The following is a 19,264-nucleotide window of genomic DNA, read 5'->3' as shown; positions in this document are numbered from 1 at the left end:
ACATTGAAACACCTTTAAAAGATTCACACTCTAAAGAGCCTTGCAATACATCACGGGATCTGACACTTCGTTAGCAGTGAATAGATTTTTGCCTTCTATACACACTAGCTCCTAAAGTTCAAAACCCAAGCACAATTTTTGTGGGTTACACTTCCTCTTGTACCATGAAAGATGTGACACTGGCCAAATGTGGTAGTAGCTGTTTACATAATTGGAAAAAAAGACAGAGCTCACTGAGAGTAATTCATTTTAATATATCTTTTTCTTCCTCATTTGCTTCCTTTTGCCTTTCCTTTCATTTGCTCTCTCTCCTAACTTACGAGTGACACTAACTTAAATAGAATATGAATTTATTCTTCGAACACTTCACGTTTTCCCAACTACACCTGCCACTGAGGCAGGTGTAGTTAATGGACTTGCTATCTTAAACKTCCATGATAAAAATGATACTGCCCTAGCTTTGATGCAGAACCTTCCTTTTTAGAACTTTTCCTTGGATGAACACAATGCTTAGAACCAAGTTCAGGAAAATGAAAACAGTTTTAAACTTTGCACTATGCAAGTGAAGAGACAGTTTTCTGAATGTCACTCAACTAGGTCTCAATCTCAGATATTATAGAAGAAACAAGCATGGATTATCCCAACTCTATTACTTCAATTTTGGCTTAATAGACCAACTCACTCTGGTAAAAAAAAGCCTAATTGGAAATGAATTTTGGTTAGCCCAGGACAGATTACAGGATACTGGTGGTTATCATGACTTTATTTTATTTCAGGCTCTCATTAGTTGTTTGCTCTAGCAAAACCAAAAAGAATTGAGCCTTTGGATAGTATACGCTCTTCCACTGACTTCCTCTAGGTCAAACTGAGACTTCTAATTCCATTCCAGTTCCACGTGGGAACAACTTCTTTTCAGATTATCACATTATTAGGTCTACAAAGATAGAAAGTATTTTCTTCTGATAATCTGTAGCAATTTTAAACACGTCAGATTTCCAAACACCTCTTCAGGTAACTCAGCGCTTTTAAATGCTACTTTTTTTGCACTTTCTTTCTGTATATTCATCTGTTCCCCTGCTTTGATCTAGCTTTTCAGTAATCGATCTTCCCACACAGAGTGGCAATAGTTTAGTGCTCTGCTTCAGGGAGGGTCAAACAGAAACTCTAAAGGGAATATTCCAACACGGCCAACCCGAAGTACTAAATTAAACTTAGTGTCACTTTCCCCTGACTTTGTTACCTTTTCTATCTCCTTTTGTGGTCTTTAATGTGTTACTTCAATTTCCTACAAATCCTCTAGTAAATGAATTAGGATTTGATTTGTCAAGGCACTGGTTCTCACAAGCAAAAACTCAAGAAAGCTGATGCAAAATTAAAAATATTCCTCTCTGCAAAGGGAATCCTGCAGGATTCTTCAAACTTGAACGTCAGAGAAAGCAGGTCAGTCCCTGCAGTTGAATTTTGCTTTGTTTTATATGGGACCATCATTAACTATGAAAAAAAATAGCATTGCCATGAAGGTTCTCCACAGTTTCTGGGGGAAAAAAGGCACCTGGGATTTTTTGAGACTGTAAGATCTTTTTTTTTTTTTCTAAACAGGTTCACAGAGCTTTCACAACGTAAGGGGATACCAAAGTACACAAATGCACAGTAAGCTTAAGTAACAGATTTGACACCTAAGTAACCTAATGCCAGTACAGTGAACTAGGTGCCTGATTAATCTTTGCATCTCAAGTGGAATAGCGATGGGATCAGCTAGCCAAATGTACCCATTTCTTCATAGGTGTTCCTGGGGTGTCTATTTAAAGGAAAAATAAATAAAAATTTCTTACATTTGCCTTGGAAGAAAAGGCTAATAGRCTAAAACATATAATACAGATGGTAATCATGTCACTTAACACATTTAAAATGGGTAGCACTATGACGCTAGGCTAATTTTAAAACCACCTATAGACTGGATTAAATCACATATGAGCTGCAGATAGCAATACAATCACAAGGGATACTGAACTGTTAACTGATCACCCAAAAGAGTACTTTGTGAGTCACTCCAGCAAGAAGCATTCTTAAAAGATAGGCAGTCAGCTGCAGACAAGGAAAGATTAATTCCATCCAGTTACTCATCATTATCATAAAAACTTTCCTTTCTTCCTGACTGAAGGAAATAAAAGTCATTTTATGAACACAGTTCACAGGTTGGGAAAAACTCCACCGGAAAGAAGCTACAGCACACAGAAATATAGGTGTTAAGKTATGGCATTCTGTGTACGCTACATGTGTGTTTTTTATTGTTCTTCCTTCCTGATGAAGACAGMATCCTATCAGGTACTGGGGTCTTGGTGAGTTCTAAATCTGTTTTTAGTGAACTGGAACAAGTTAGATAAAGTTGTTTATTTGCTGTAAATCTACTTCCCGTGAGCTGAAAATGTGTTAGCTAATGGGTTGTTTATGAGTTGCAAATCTGTTCAGTGAGGTGAAAATTTGTCAGATAATGGGTTGTTTATGAATTCTAAATCAATATTCAGTGAGTTGGAACTGTGTTAGATAATAGCTTGCGTATGGGTTGTAAATCTGTTTTCAGTGAACTGGAAACATGTTAGATAATGGGTTGTTTCTGGGTAGTAAATCTGTTCTCAGTGAGCTAAAAACATGCTAGATAATGGGTTGCTCGTGAGTTGTAAATCTGTTTTCAGTGAACTGGAAACCTGTTTAATAAAGGACTCTTTATATATCATAACTCTGTTTTCAGTGGGCAGAAAAGTTCAATAATATGTTTGATTTGAGTGGCATATCTGATTTCAGTGAGGTAGAAACCCATCAGCTAATGGATTCTTTATGAGCAGAAGATCTGCATTCAGTGAAACAGAAATCTGTGACAACAGTATCTTGTACATCACATATTCYCTTTCACTACTTGAGTTAAATGCTGAGTAATGTTTTGCGTGAATTGCAGGCATGAGCTTAATGAGGTAGAAAGAGGCTGCACGTTTAATAGAACCATACTAAATATTTTTAATGCAGTTTCATATCTCTTTCTAATATAAAGAAAAGTTACAATAAATATTTACCAATAATTTTGGAGCAAAAACGTAACATATGACCAAAATGTAATTTTGAGCAAGGTATAAAAATATTCTCATTGAAATCTGTCAGCTGGTTTCCATTGAACAATTCCTATGTAATCACACATAGTCAAGATGGAAATCAGGAAATATTAGAATTTTAAATGTCTTACAGTGAATGGAAACACCAGTGTCAACTAATCCCACCATTCCCTTCTCCCTTATAGACTCCACTGGTAGTCAAATCATTGCGCTACATCAAGCAGCACCAAGAAATACTTCTTTTGATTATGTGGAACAATTTCTATTTTGCCCTRAGAGAAAAGGTACAAAGCCTGTGGAGAAGAAGGATCAACAGTACAAAAATGCCAGTTTAAGTGAATGACTCAACATAAATAAAAGGTCTTAAAACACAGAAAGGAGAGCAGCAGAGAGTATATTCAGGGAGGTGATATCCCTTCTCATTTGCAACAAAAACACAACCAAAGCACCTCTACAACACAAACAATATTGTTCAGAAACATATCTCAAGCACACTGTTACTTTTTCTTGCAAGGATAAAAGATGCCATCTGACATTCAGTTATTCAGARTACTGACTCTGCTAATGAAAAATAAAATCTGCTGTATTAGGATTACAAGTAGAAAACACCACTGACAATTTTTTTTTTTTTTTTTCAAAATATAAGTCTAAAATACACTTTGTGGAATGTCTTTAGCTCTTGTACAACAACCTATTATAAAGTAATGAGAAATACTTTATTGTTCTTTTAGAAATCTATTTTGTATCTGCACTGCTGCTTCGTTTTTGGCTCTTTYATATACAAAAATTCTCCAGTGTTTTTCATTGAACACTTTGCATGTTTTCCTACCACAGCAGAGTTAAAATACTGATTGTACTCAATCACCGCACACATCTTTCCATGCTTTGTGTGTCTTGTGCAGGCAATCTCGGCTCTGAATCCCCAGGTTTTAATGCACTGTTGGCAACAATGACAACATCTCTACAACATTACTTATTTCATCTTTACTATACCTTAACATGGATAAAATCAGTTTCTAACAATGAACCATTATAAAGCTCAAAATAAAGGCCTCATATCCTATGTGAAACATCCTTTTCCAACCACTATTTTGAGCAGTTATCTTGATTGGCAATACCTTTCAGTAACCACAGCACAGACGTATGTAATGACACGTTTATCTAGTGTAAATTGTAGAATAAAGTTTCCTCAGTTCACAACTGCTCAGCTTATGTCTTCTCTAGATCAACTTCTAATGAAACAAAACCAACTAAATGTTCTACATGAAAATACTTCTGATTTTCCCCATTATTTTCTTTGTACTTTTTTTGACTCCAACAAACAACTAAATTAAACAGGGAGTTTTCCACAATAAAAACCCTCATAAAACAGCTCAGACATGAAATGAACTGGAGCCGAAGAAAAACCTAGCAGTAATCTGAAATAGCAAGGAAGAGAAAAAAACATAATAAATAAAAGCGCCCAACAACCTGGTTTCATCAGCTGCAGTATCTGACAATACCTCTACCAAATACAAAAAAAAAAGCAAACAGTAAGTTCACTGCGTTAGGGGACTTCTCATGTCTAGACATTGTACAATTAAGTCTTGTTTCTGTAGTAYAGCTCCTAACAATCACAGCAATATGAATCAAGCAACACCATTATCACCTTTGCTTTTAATGAATATGTTTTGTATATCATATGGCTGTTAAAAAAAAATGTTTTAAAGCAGTAATAATAAAATACCATTTTAAAATATATTGAGATCAATTACACTGTGCTAACTGTGGCACAACTGTACTGTCATTTTYACTCTATAAAATCACACGATATCAACTTTTTGTTTAGGAAAGGTTATTGCAACAAAAAAAGTGTTTGGGAAAAAAAAAGTCCTTTACTTACTTTCAATCAGCACTTTTCTGCCTGCCCAGTTGTCTTTAATGACCTGTATATTTCCAAAGTGGGCRTCACTGAAGAATATGCGGTTAGTGCCTCTTCCTTTCAGACTGTAGTCAAAGGCGAGCGCGATCACATTTTTGAAATACTCCGGATTTTCATAGGGCCTCACCGGTGAATTTAAATTGCTTTCATCCGAAAGATGTATGCTCTTTAATATCGTCCTCCCCGAGTACAAGAGGTAGCCTTCATGCCTCAGGCAGGTGGCCCCGTCGTCGGCCAGGTAGCCGTGCGCACAAGCGCACGTTCGCTGCGCGTTGCCCCGGTAGAGGCAAAGCTGGTGGCACCCACCATTATTCTTGGCACAGACATTAGTACCTGCAAGGAAAAAAAAACCTAGCTCTTATATTACACTTCACCGACTTAAATCAGGACATATTTTTACGTATTTTTTAAATGTATTTCAAGAATTCTTCATTTAAACTATTTCTACTTTATTCACGAGTAAAACAAAGGCCAAAAGAGAATGTAACTTTAATCAAAGCCTGAAGCCAATTTCGAAGAATGCAATCTATGGATAGTACACTTAATGTCTTTTCCAATTCCAAATTCTTTCCAATTCACAAAAGTATATACTTTAAAAATATAAAATGACGCAAYGGGTTTTCCTCCATAATTTATTGGCTGAAGACTGTTAGGAGCTGTTTCAAGTGTTTTGAAAGATTTTTTTTTTAAAACACCTGTTACTGGCAAATAGAGTCCAATTTTGATACGCTCAATATACAGTAGTSTATGCTACCGTTCCTAGACAATTTCTATCAAAATAAAAATATATATACAACAGGTAAAAAGCCATATTGATCCAGTTCTATCTAATGTAAAGATACTTCCTAATACTTGGCTAGTCTCTTTTGAAACACGACTTTACAACCTTACTCCCTGCCAAATGCATACCCTCAAATACCATTGTCAGATTACTAATGCCAATGACTTTAACTACAGTGGTTACCAGCAACTTTTAAAGTTACAGTAATTGTCAAAAATTATAAGCTATTTTCCTTTGTTTTCTTGAACTCTGTAGGAAATACTAGTGTACTTACTTTGGTTAATTTAGTTTCTTATTCTGACAGCACCTTCCATATAAYGATTCAGCTCTTTCAGTATAGTAATTTTCCCATTTCTGAAGCTTTCCTCATAGTGAAAGAAATTAAAACATTTTACATAGACTGCCTCTTTTCAGGGAATAGGTAGCAATCGGAAAGTACTATTGAATATTTGCATTTTCTAATTGCTACATTTCAAGATGAAGATACTTTAAGTAAAAATAATGGTGATGGAGGCAGAGTTTAAGTTGTTCTTAAAAGTAGAGAAGTTGAATTTTGTTTCCCTAGACAAAATTATATGAATAATCCTCCTTCACAGCCATCTAAAACCTTCTGGAAAGTTAACTGTATACATTCGTTTGCTGGTTGTTTTAAAGGATCTTTTATTAGGCTAGAAAGGTTAATATCTGTTTGGAAGGATGAATGTTTGAAAAGAGGAATTGAAATAAATGAGTAGGATTCTCAAGCCTGTAAAATATCTGTTTGAAAATTTCAGTGTTTCCACAGCTCACCAAATGCAAATATCCTAAAAATGGCCAGTTCTATAATCAGTTTAGTCAGGGCATGTCATTGTATATGTAGAAATAGTATTATAAAATCAGAATCTGCTTGCAAATTGTTCTGCAGGATTGGGTCATTAGAAAGGGTAAAACAGGTGTTTGAAAAAAAAGGATTAATCACTTGTCAGTCAGCATAGGTTTTAGTTAATGTCAGAGGATCAAGAAACTAGCTTTTTTTTTTTTTTTAAACAACTTTATTTCTAGCTTAATAAACTTTAAAAAAGGAAAAAAAAGGAAAAAAAAAAGAAAAAAAAAAAAGCTATGTACTAGAGAAATATAGGAACATTCCAAAAATATTTTTCACCTGTTTTTTTCCCAGTCCTCCTGGCTCACTGACAGCCCCTCCCAAAGACATTAACCATTTGTAGCCTAGTAAAATTTGAAAAATGTATTAAAAATCATTCAGATATGTTTTTTAAACTAGCATCAAAAGATTTTTAGCCCCAGTAACCATTTCTCATATTTCTAAAAGCACTCAAGTCTTTAAAGCTATTAATAAAAATCAATACATGTAAAGAAGCATTTTTTTATCCAGTTGTTCTGTTCTCCCTACTTCTATAATATAAGGCCCTTCCAAGCAAGCAGACATTAACTATTTCTAGCCCAGGCAAAAGAAAATATAAAGTTGTGTGAAAATTTTTTAAATCACAAAATATTATGCCYGTATAACTTGTGAAATTACATGCATAAATCCTTATTAAAATCTTATTATATAATCTATACAGTTCTATATCATCTTTAAGAAACATTTAAAATTCTCTTGAAAAAATAAAAGGAAATAGTCTTCTCAATTTTTAAGTATGGTTTTTTTCACAATGCAGATTTGTTTTACACTTCATATTTAATGAAGTTACTTAGGAAAGATGTGTAGCCAAAAAAAGAAAGAGGAACTTCAAATATGTAATGCTGTAGATTAAAGCACCTTTTATAAAGCACCTACAGACAATGGAGGTGTATTTGTATTAAAAACTACAAGAGGTATTTCAGTAACATTTTCTGCTTTCTCGCTTTTCTTTTGGTATATATGTAAAATTTCATCTGGATTGCATGGTAGCACTTTGTTCCGAGGAAATCACTCTAATTTTTGGTGGACTTTTAATGTGTATCGCTCACTGAAACCAACAGAAGTCCTATGTTCCTCACAAGGGTCATAAAATTTTTTAATTCTTTTTTCATAAAATCATTTTTGCCTTTCAAGACTTCCTCAAAACTGAACTGTAGGAGGAAAAAGATAGCTAAAAATTGAGATTATGCTTAGTCAGATAATTGAAAATAAAATGTAATCATTGATATTGTAAATTGGAAAAGGATAGGATACAAGTTAAATTTCTTTGGCACTTTGCAAAACAGACTGAATACAAATGAAGTTTGGTCATGTAAAAGGTCACTTTTCACATGAAAAAGGAAGGACCCAAGCAAAAGAATTTGGGGAAATAAATTTGTAGCTGTGGAACAAAATTCTGGTTTCCTTTCCAACAGGAAATCTGAGATTATTGCTCTCTAAAGTACAGGTCAACAGTCATCTAMTTACTAAAACTTTTTGCATGTTCTTAAAAAAGAACATGTGTAATGTTCTGAAAAAACTGAAATGACACGAAATTATTTGATTTTGAATTTTTCTCCTTTAAAACACCTAGAAATATTTTAGAAGAAACTACACTCTATATTTTCTTCAATAACATGAATTTAGTTAAAATAAAAGAAAATAAAAAGCATCTTCAAGATTAAGAAGTGGAACTATAATAGAATCTATTGCTACAAATCAGTGATTAGTTAACTTTCTTCATACTCTAATATACATTGATAATATCAGGTGATATTAAAACAATTAATAGCATCCTTAAGAACAGCTAACCTTTCTCTCGTGCTCTATTAAAGACTTTCACTTCCTTCAGGTTTATTCCAAGGCCAGTCCTCATGGTCACAGCATCCGTGGCCTCATTCTTGTGGCCTCTTCTAATAGAGCCATTTGCATGTGCTCTGCCAAAAAAGTTGAAGATGTCTGATCAACAATCCTCAACTAATTCAAACCAAACAAATGACTGAAGGGCACTGGAGAGCTCCCCTAAGAAAAGGTGAAGAAACCTGCTCTCATCTATGACACTCACAGGCTTCAGCTCTGAGCATTAAAAATTCCTTTTTATTGGAAACTGCGCAGCTTTCTGAGATCCGTTCTGACCTTGCTAAGGAATGACTAATCCTACAAAGGTGAAGCACCTGGGACTGAAATAACATTTTGAGACTCAAATGCTTATGGAAAAAATAAATTACCTGTCAGACCAGTAGATGTAAGCTCCAAACACTGCGACTGAGAACATATCCACATTGCTCCCTGACAGCACAATCTCCCGATTTCCTCCACTTTCAAGGTCAATTCTTTCTATCTTGTCGGTACGAGCATCACACCAATATAACTTATTTTCCTAAACGTTAAGTAAAAGAAAAAAATCAGACTTGTCCAAGTGTTTTATTAAGAGTTACTAAGATTATACCAGTATCCTTTAATGAAACATAACAAATACTGTGCATCTTAATATATATTGGAAGGCAGAGGACTAACCTCATAGTCAATGGAAATCCCATTAGGCCACGCAATSCCCAGGCTCACAAGCACAACCTTCTCAGACCCATCTAAGTGTGCCTTGCCTATGCAAGGAGTCTGTCCCCACTCTGTCCAAAATAAATACCTAAAATGTTGCAGAAATTACCAATTAAAATTTATCATGAAAATAGATTTGAAAATGTGCAAGCCTCTACTTCTACTAGAAACAAAATGAATATATCATTAACATGAAATAGATTTTTAAAAAAGGCAGTAAGGCTCACGCTTCTGAAAATTATCTTTAGCGATTAAATGTATTGCTCTATTTCTTTAMTAGTCTCAACAAAATGTTCTATTTTTTTCTGCATTATATATATGAAGTCATTCATAAAATTAAGTGATTTTGTCAAATAGCAATTCTTAGAAAACAGACATGAGTATAGCTCTGAGTTTATGGGAGTAAAAACAAACAAATTGAAACTTTAAACACAAAGCAAAACTTAAAATACCTAATATAACAAACATTATGATAATACAGTAGACATATGTCTAACTCAGAAATAATTTAAATATAAAACAGAAGCTTCACTATATGAAATGGTACAGGAGAGGAATTTCATCTGCAAAAAAAGTTATTCCCCCCGGGTGTCCCTTGCGTTCATGGGAAGAAATCACATCTTAATTAACCAAGTACTCACTGCCAAAATTACTGGTACTGCAGCATTAGTAATTTGGGGTGAGGAACTAGGTCAAGCTTCTGTCTCCTACCTATTATATGTGTGTGTGTGTATTCTTATAAAATGAGTATATATATATGTGTGTGTGTGTGTGTGTGTGTGTGTATATATATATATTCTGAACAAGAAATTTCCCTCTAAGACAACCTAATTCAAGTATGATTTCATGTATTGCTGCATGAAAGGATGCATTTATCAGAGCAAATATTCATAAGAACACACCAAAATACAACTTCRTATTTTACTTCACAAAGTGAACAAACACATAGACAACAGTGCCATACTATGTGGAATGTAYTTGTCTGTTGCAAGGACTGTGAAACTCTTCTGTGCATTACTGAACTGTACTGCCTGTGTAGAAATGTGTTTTAAATTAGCTATATTTGATTGGATGACTGGGCATCTCTACAATGAAGAGCAATGACAAAAAYGGAACAGCAGCTGCTGAAGGGGAAAAGAAACACACTATAACAACGTCTAGTTGTCATTCACATAACAAATGCTGAGTAATATACAAAATGGAATAATATTAGCAAATATTGTTCTATCAAGGGTTCTGCATTTACCCTTCCTCGTAGTAAATGTCAAATGCTGGATCTCAACTGCAGTCCCACTACTCCTCCCAAATACTGGAGAAGAGCGGAATACATTTTTGCCCACTTCTAGTATCAGTTGAAAGGTTTTAGTTACATAAATTTTCCTTCCTTTTGATGCAAGTAGCAAGTGAAAACCATATCTATTTGTACAAAGGTGTCCCGCAAGTGCATTTTATGTACATGTAGAAGAATTCTTCTCAGTAAATGAACCATTATGTTGCAAATGTTTGGTGTACTCTTCTACTCAGGAAATTTTTATCTGACTTCAATTTACTTTACTACAAGGTCCTTTTAAAACAAGCAAGAAACAAACAAACAAAAAAAAAGGCAGAAAACAACAAACAATAATCATGGATTACTCCAGGGGAGCACAGCTCTTCTGAGATGGTAAGGACAAAAATACTAAAATTAATTTAGCCAAATTTTGAGTAGTTATCTACTCTGAAAAAGGATCAATCATAAACTGTTAGCAGGTACTGCCAGGCAGCCAGTCATGTTATATGAACACAGCTGTAATGATTTCTGGCAAAGGCGATTATGCAGAAAATGAAAACAATTATTGTTTTCATCTCCATTCTTAAACTCATTCAGCTGCAATGTTCTAGGCTGGAGAACACATGGATCACTACACCTTGGGTCTAATAATGGAAAGTGGGGCAAAAATCCAAATGACATTTTGCATGACTTGGTTCAGTCCAGCCCTACTGYGAATCTAGAAGAATTATTCACTACCAGGCCTGAAGATTTCTCTGACTGAATGCAGAGGTTGTTTTCATGGATATATTGAGATACTCACTTGATTTAATCTGTGGAAAATAAGMCACACAGTGTTTAGCTTATTGGGCAGGTAGCTGCTCGAATATTTCTTTAAGGCTTTGATAAACACAATACGACCGACTTCTAGCAAGATAAGTGTAGCAGCTAAGCCCACCAAGTCCTGTTTATAAAGCCTTTTCCTTGGGAAGGCCATTTCATATTTCTCAGTGACAAAAGATGGCAAATATTTCCTCAATTTACTATTTCTGCTTTACTTACACATCTGTTAACAACAGTTTTGTAGCTGAAAGGGTATAAAACATCCTCTACTTGGGTTAGTGCTGCAGTATAGTCCTTGCTCTTGTCAAACAGATGGATGAAGATAGACGATTCTATGGCAACCTTTTTCTTTTATCATTTTTTTTTCTCTTTTAAACATACATGCCTCATCTAATATAGGTCTCAGTTATMCTAAAAATCTTCTAGCTGTTTTGGTAGGATATTATACAACAATGAATTAATGACCATCAAGGGTTATATTGTTCTACTCTTTCCTCACTATACTGAACTTTTCATTTCCTAATTTGCTTTCCTTGGATTTGGTGGAAACTAAGGAAGCATTCAGCGCACTGAAGCATGCTTCCAAATGATGTCTAAACTCCAGCTGAAATGATTACCTCAGAAAATGAAAATTTGTGCAAACAGAAGACAGCATTTCATGTCGAGAGAGACTCATGAAAGGATCTCACCATACGAAAAGAATAACTTTTCCTCAAACTGTGTTAAGTTTCAATAAAATACTTTTCAATACCCTTTTGGGGCTTATTAAATGCTTATGTAGTAAAATGAATGCCTCAATTTCTTTCAGAGCATCAGTGCTAGCATGCAGCCTTTACAAGAAATGCAATTAGCAACAATCATGTTACCCTTTCTCTGGGTGTACCGCAATAGATCTCGGCTGGTCCAAGCCCTGGGATATGATTACATATCGGAATGAGCCGTTAAGCCTGGCAACTTCAATTAGATTGAAGCCATGGTCTGTCCAATATATGTTACCTAGGAAAAATACCAGGAAGTTATTGAAAGATAAAACAAGAAAATGCTACCCGGGAAGTGCTTAAATCTTACAGTAGGTAATTTAGGACCAGAAAATAATTGGTATATTTTAAATGGTACATCTTGCAATTTCTAGTCCTATATAGGCTTCTGTTGTAAAGTAAAAACCTGTATTGTGGTTCATCAAAGTTAAGATTATCTCTCTAAGTAAGCATAAATAAGTAAGAAATAATGTCCAAGATGTTCCTTTTCTGTTGGCAGTAAATTAAAAAAAAAAGGGTCATATCTTCAATTAAAAGTATTTAGATTTAGCCTAATGCAAGACTGTATTGTCATAATGATAATGATGATAATTCCTGAAAAAGATGAAGTCTTACCTGCTATCCAATCCACTGCAATGCCTTCAACTCTTCCCAAACCATTGGTAACAATGTCTTCTTTCCATGTTTGGTCTCGTTTGGATCTGCTAATTTTGTTAAAGCCCATGTCTGTCCAATAGATTGTATCATTTCCTATAAAATACATAGCAAGGATCTTTGGATTCAGTTACTTTACCCCTAATGTCTACATTAATAACTGTAAAAACTGCCAATTAAGACTTTAAAATCATCTTTATAAAAATAAACCATTTTATACTCATAATAAAACCACTTTACAGTTAGCCACATAAGCAACAACCAATCTAACAGAAGTAGTGTTTTTATACAATCTAAAATACAAACAAATCAACTTTGTGGATGGGTTACCATTTAATCACACATTATGCTTACTAATTTATTTTTATTTAACATATTTCATTATTCATAGCAACCACAAAAGAATATCTAAAACACTGATTTAATTTATAGAAAGTGCCATATTTTGCTATATCTTAACTTTATCCCAATAGAGATGCATAGTGTTCCTTAATACACATGCATTGTCCCCTAATACACAATACCTGATCTGAATGTAAACAGGTAGAAAGCAACTAGTTATGGCATACAGACAAAATAGAGGCTGAAGACAGAAAAGTACAGATTTGCACATGCCCATTACATCAAAGCTATAAAAAAGCTTCCAATAGTAAAATCAAGCACATTTTTAAGACAAGTGCCATGGAGAATACTATTTCAAATCAATAAAAGTTCATTTTTATGTAGTTGGTAGTGTTCCTGTAAAATGACCAGAATTTCTAAGCAGAAACGGGAAACAAGTAGTTTGGGAAGTGGAACTCATCAGGGAAACTCAAGTCATATTCACTATGTCAGAGGAAATAATATCTCTAACATAAAAAGAACAGTTGTCAAAACAATAGTTTAAGTATCTTCACATTGAAAATTGAAGTAAATAATGTAATTGAAGTAAATTATTCTACATGAACTAGACTGACACGTTAACGAGACCAATAGAAAAGAATATAAAAGCTTGTGAGACTTAATTTCAGAAAGTTGTTTCTAATTTTCATAAATTTCATTCCCATAGTTTATCAAAAACTGAGACCATAAAAATCAAAGTACAGAAAGGACGGCCTGAACAAAATCTTTCCTTACAAACTCAGACTCCTGAAATCTTTCTCTATATTGATATATGTGAATCAGAAGTTGTAGAACAAGCAAATCTTTCTAATATCATACTTGAGAGATGAAAAAGTCTGATCAGTACTGCAAGTGGAAAAATCATAGAGCGTTTGCTGTATGCAGCTTCTCAAAAGAATCCCTGAAGGTAAATGATGCAGGCTATGAGAGTATGCAGTCCATGGAGAACAAATACACTAATTTCAGTTTTGCAGTTGAATACTTTTTTCCATGCCCATTTCTTACTGTACAGATCTTAAAAACAGCCACACCATCTCAGACGCATCATACAAACAAAAGAACTCTTAAAATAGTAGCTTTATATGAAGTATATATWTTAATGTATTTTAAGTATATAGCAATATCAAATGTTAACCAGAGTTGATTAATTAAAAAAGAATAAATTATTTTAAGATAAATATTACAAGACTAAAACAGTTCATAAATTATATTTGYTTCCAATATTTTGCAAAATGCAATGAACACAAACCGTAGTTCGTAATTTTTATAGAATAATAAATCATTGGCAACAATAAAACTGTACATAAATAATGCATTCAGTCTTGAAAAATGAAGTCAAATCTCCCACTAGTACACTGATATTAAACCTCAGTAAACACAATTTAAATGCAATTAAATATAGTATAACTGTGTACCTAACTTACCTTTGTATCCTAAATTAAAATTTCATTAAACATAATAACATATAGTTTGATATTTTGATATAATTATTCAAAGATGTTCTATATAATTCTTAAAATATGTTCCAAGGCAAACAAAAAATTGTTTTTCTAAAGTACAGACAAAGGGATTTAATTTAGAGTAATGTCAAGTTCTTCATTAACTATTTGCTCTACATTACTTTGGAAAGCATAATATTGATTTTCATGCCCTTATTATATATATATTAAAAATAAATAAATAAATTAGAGCCTCTTCTGCTATACTGTGTGAAAGTGTCCACTAAATCAACTTTACTAAACAAGGGTCCYTGTGAGTTTCAAATTCAGCTACTACTACAAAATTTGCTGTTTCAGATTGCATTTGGATACAGATGATGTGATCCAAATCACATTTCTCTCTCATTTTATGAGACAGCATTTTTTTTGGCTTCCTTCTGCCAATAATCAAATTCTCTGTGTCCATGTAGAACATACCATTCTYTGCGGGTTTCAACCACTTAAGACTTATGCCATAGCATCCCATCGCACTGATAGAGCAGCTGGCCTTTATTTTGCTACAGAGTCAGCTCAACTTGTAAAAGTGAACACTGCAAGGCTAATGAGATACTGCACCGACCYGTCAGTGCTGTATCAGGCAGGTAGGACTATCAATATAATAATAGAACAAACTGATTTAATTTTCCAGAATACTGGAAGTTATTGGAAATCAACAGAATGGACATGAAAATTCAGTTCAGCATCTGGTTCCTGCAGTCAGCTCTGGTTTCAGATGGCAAGATCACCTACACTCACTTGGAAGCCTTCAATGCCTGTATAAAGGCTGCTGGAATCTGAAATAAGGGGAATTAACATAGAGACATGGATGATGCCATGAAATGGGAAACATCAATCTATAACTTCAGAAATGCCTTTTTTTTTTTTTTTTTAATTCATCTATAACATTACGCCTCTTCACTGCATCAGTCAAATATAAAGTTACTATTTTTTATTTAAAAATCAATTGATTTGATTTCAATCACAGTCAGACTTTAAAGGCACAGAAGGCAAGATCCTTCATACTTTTGGAAGACTTGGTTTGCACYAGACCAGCACTACACAAAAAGAAGCTATTTTGTTTCTATTCCTTAATATATTAAAGGAAGCATTTTTGTGGAAAAAAACGCTCTGTCCCTASAAATGCAGATTACAGAAATGTAACAAGTTTGTGAAATTAATTTTCAAAATACATTCATAATTGCATCTTTTAAACGTAGCTCATAGGATTTTGAAGTCCCTACCTCAACAGGAAACAGTTGTTGATTGTATTTCTTAAACAGTATAAATTCAAAGTCTCTATGTTATTGCATCTTTCATCGATAGCTAGAGTTTAACACCGTTAACACACAACTTCCACTAGCTTTATATGTAGTTGTGTTACTCAGAAGTTTTGAAAACTGTATTTTTATTTCATTTATAGAATTTGATTTCATTTACAGAATTTACTATATAGAGAGTAAAGTATGCACAATATTTACCTGCATGGAAGTCTATACCCACAGCAAAGGAAGCTCCAGATATAGGCATTAAAGTATCCATTTTATCATTTGGATCAAGAGGAATTCCTCTAATTCCTTCGTGAACAGAATACATAAGAAATGATTCAATACCTACGGGAAAATCAGATAATTAATGATAGCAAAATGGAGTGTTTCAAAATTAACGTGAGCYGACAAATTAATAAGCACTGGACATTGTTTTCCAGAACTGGTTTGCAGTCTTCCAGAAGAGCACTCTGAATTGGACAAGGCAGCAGTTCAATGAAGGGATAAATAATAGCAAATTTACACAACTATAAGACATAGAAAGATGATGTTTGGCTTATATTGCTCTGTATTACTGAATCAAAAAGTAAGACTTTGGATGTAAGCTAGGTTCCTATTTTTATTTTTATTTCTGTTTTTATTTTGCTTAAACCTTTAAATGAAAATTACTTACTTTTTCCTCTCAGTATTTCTATAAATCTCAATTTAGTTAAAACAAAATTTGAAAATACTATACCTTTGCATGCCATGCGGTTCTTTTGAAGGTTGTATCCCACGGTACAAACACAAGTTCTAGTGGTTTCTGATGTTGGCAAGCAAAGCTGGGAACATCCACCATTGTTTAGCTGACAGGAATTACTGCCTAGAACACGATAAGGAAGAAGAGACAAGAGCAAACAAAATTGGAACAGTGCAATTCTTAATAAAACACTGTTACTGACAATATAAATATATTAATAATTTATCAAAAGGTAATACCAATTCAGCAATTATTGTATCATCTGAACTGGGAGAATTTAAAACATTAATAACTGTAAAAAGGGAAAATACAGTGTGCTTTCAACTGAAAAAGAGTAAAATCCCTGCTAATCCTTGCAGAGCACCGGACAATTCCAATTTGTTTCAGGAGAGTTAGTAGTCCAAAACAGTGAAAACCATGACCTTCAAGGGAAATACAACATTATGTCCCTTGAATAGAGTACACAGAAAAACACAGAACACAGAAAAATATTTCTAATTCAATCTAATGGAAAGTTTAGTGTAGGCAAAATCCTGTACATTTCAGCTGATGTTTTGCTGGTGCACTTAGCCAACTGTCATTACTACTCTCACATGCGCTAAACCTGAATTTGAATGCAAGATTTGAACTTTGTTTTAAGAAATAACTGTTAAAATTAACAGCGTGGCTGGAATTTGTCTACCAAATGCCAAGTGCTACCCAATGCAAGTACTAGAACCCTCTGGCCTCTCAGGATATATATCCTGAGCACTGACATTAGACTCAAAATTATTTGGGACAGCTGAAATTAGTAGGAATTTCAGGCTAGGTGAATATCCTCATAAACAAGCTGTGTGTACAGCTCTCCAGGGTGAAGAAGAATGCAACACACTCCTTGTACTTGTCTGTATTCCCCCCAAAGGCCCCAAACTCATCGTTTTGTAGCACAGATGACAATGTCCCTCTCCATCTGTTGGAATAAAAGCATAATGTGTCTTTGTAGGATTAAACATCATCATTTGAACTGTGTTTTGSAGAGCAGTGACAGATACTCCATGCGGGCTAAATTTCTGAGTCTGGTTTTGAGGTCACAGGGACATTTAGTTAACAAGAGGGTGGGAGGAGGCCAGATGCCAGTGCTCCAGAAGCCTTAATATGTATTTTTATTCAAACATTCTGAAAGTGAACAGAGTATTCAGATGCAACTGGTGAAGTCCCATCTATATAATGCCAACTTTTTCAAGTTTTCATTAAATACCTAGAGAAATTTTGCATTCTCCATCAATCACATATGTGTAGAGATTACTCAGTCGCACAACATGCTTTTGCCAACATCTGTGAATGAGGCTGTAGGCGATTTACTAGGCCAAAGACAGGTATTTAATGTAAAATGATTTTTACTAATTTGGGTCAGAATCAGTGCTTTTTTACTTCATGGATTTAGAGTCTCATTGTGTTAATTAGCATTAAGATCACACATATTTGCTCATCCACTGACTTAGGCAGGCAACCAAATATGAATATGCCTCAATGATAGATTTTTTCTCCAGTGAAATGTACCCATTGTCCACTATTTTGAGAAAATTCAGCACCACACACAGATCAAGAAATAATATCCTGAATTTGTAATGAAAGTTTCTTGTATATTCCTCATGATGGATATTTGGCCTGCAAAAACATACTGTTTATAACTGAATAACTGAAGCTCAAAATACTAAAACCCCAAATCAAATGTATTGTATATGTATTAATAAAAATATATATAAAATTTTCCTCCCTACTTATAAGCAGGCTAATGAGACTAATCATTGTCCAACAAATGTTGGACAGGTTAACTTCATCCTTTTCCTTTGGAAACTTCTCAAGATGAAATAATTAATGTAGATCATATTCTCATCACTTTCAGTACAATAATCATTATTTTGATAACTGCTTGAAGCAGAAAAAAATAGCATCATTCCCTTAATTTTTTGCTGTTTAATTCAGCACACATTGTAAATATSTTTGAGATTTACAATATGGTCACTTCTGGGATTTGGATTAATTAAAGTATCTTACAATAATGAGATAATTTAGAATATTAATGACTTCTCAGATAACACTTCATTTATTTAAACTTTCAATAATTTGATAAGAGGTGCACACATTAATTGGTTTTGTTTTCCCTAAAAAATTTTCAACTTTGACATCSCACAAGAAGCTGAACTATCCTGAATGCTGGTACTCCAAATCAATTACCTTAACATACCCAGTAACTTATTCAGCAATATTTCATAGTAATTTGGTAATAAAATCAGTATTATTTCACTCTAGGGATGCTTGTAAAACAATACTGGAAAAGAAAACATGTAAATTAAAAGGTGATTTAACATGCCTTAAATGTGACATACCTTGCTGTGCGGCTTTATCGTACACTTTCATATGCACGACACCTGAAGTTCTGTTTCGCAGGACTGTTGGGTTTCTTCCATCTTTTTTGTTGCAGGTCCCCACCTGAGCTAAGTTCTGGTCTGCCCACCAGAGTTTTTTATCTGTAAAATTTGCAAATTTTATGAACCAAAAGGATTGCATTAGTATATTATTTATGTTTGAGACTCAAGGGAAAAGAAACTTTTGAGCTTAATTCTCACATCACCTCTAATGAAAACAGCTCAAAAAAAAAAAAAAAAAAAAAAA

The 19,264-nt window shown here is 33.9% G+C and overlaps 1 protein-coding gene across 1 annotated transcript in view; it reads right to left on the bottom strand.

Annotated features, from left to right (window-relative positions):
• LRP1B (LDL receptor related protein 1B) overlaps window positions 1–19,264 on the bottom strand; it is a 264,021-nt gene that overhangs the window by 129,569 nt on the left and 115,188 nt on the right. The window contains exons 31-39 of the mRNA XM_026040854.1: window positions 18,979–19,119; window positions 16,607–16,732; window positions 16,084–16,215; window positions 12,708–12,842; window positions 12,201–12,330; window positions 9,204–9,330; window positions 8,915–9,066; window positions 8,499–8,623; window positions 4,987–5,358 (exon numbers count right to left, since the gene is read on the bottom strand). Coding sequence (XP_025896639.1) covers window positions 4,987–5,358; window positions 8,499–8,623; window positions 8,915–9,066; window positions 9,204–9,330; window positions 12,201–12,330; window positions 12,708–12,842; window positions 16,084–16,215; window positions 16,607–16,732; window positions 18,979–19,119 — 1,440 coding nt within the window. The remainder of the gene's footprint in view (window positions 1–4,986; window positions 5,359–8,498; window positions 8,624–8,914; window positions 9,067–9,203; window positions 9,331–12,200; window positions 12,331–12,707; window positions 12,843–16,083; window positions 16,216–16,606; window positions 16,733–18,978; window positions 19,120–19,264) is intronic.

Source organism: Nothoprocta perdicaria, unplaced genomic scaffold (assembly GCF_003342845.1).
Source record: "Nothoprocta perdicaria isolate Ctin4 unplaced genomic scaffold, notPer1 scaffold_27, whole genome shotgun sequence".
NCBI lineage: Eukaryota > Metazoa > Chordata > Aves > Tinamiformes > Tinamidae > Nothoprocta > Nothoprocta perdicaria.
Note: the sequence above shows the minus strand (reverse complement) of the source record. Positions and strands in the feature narration are given on the sequence as shown.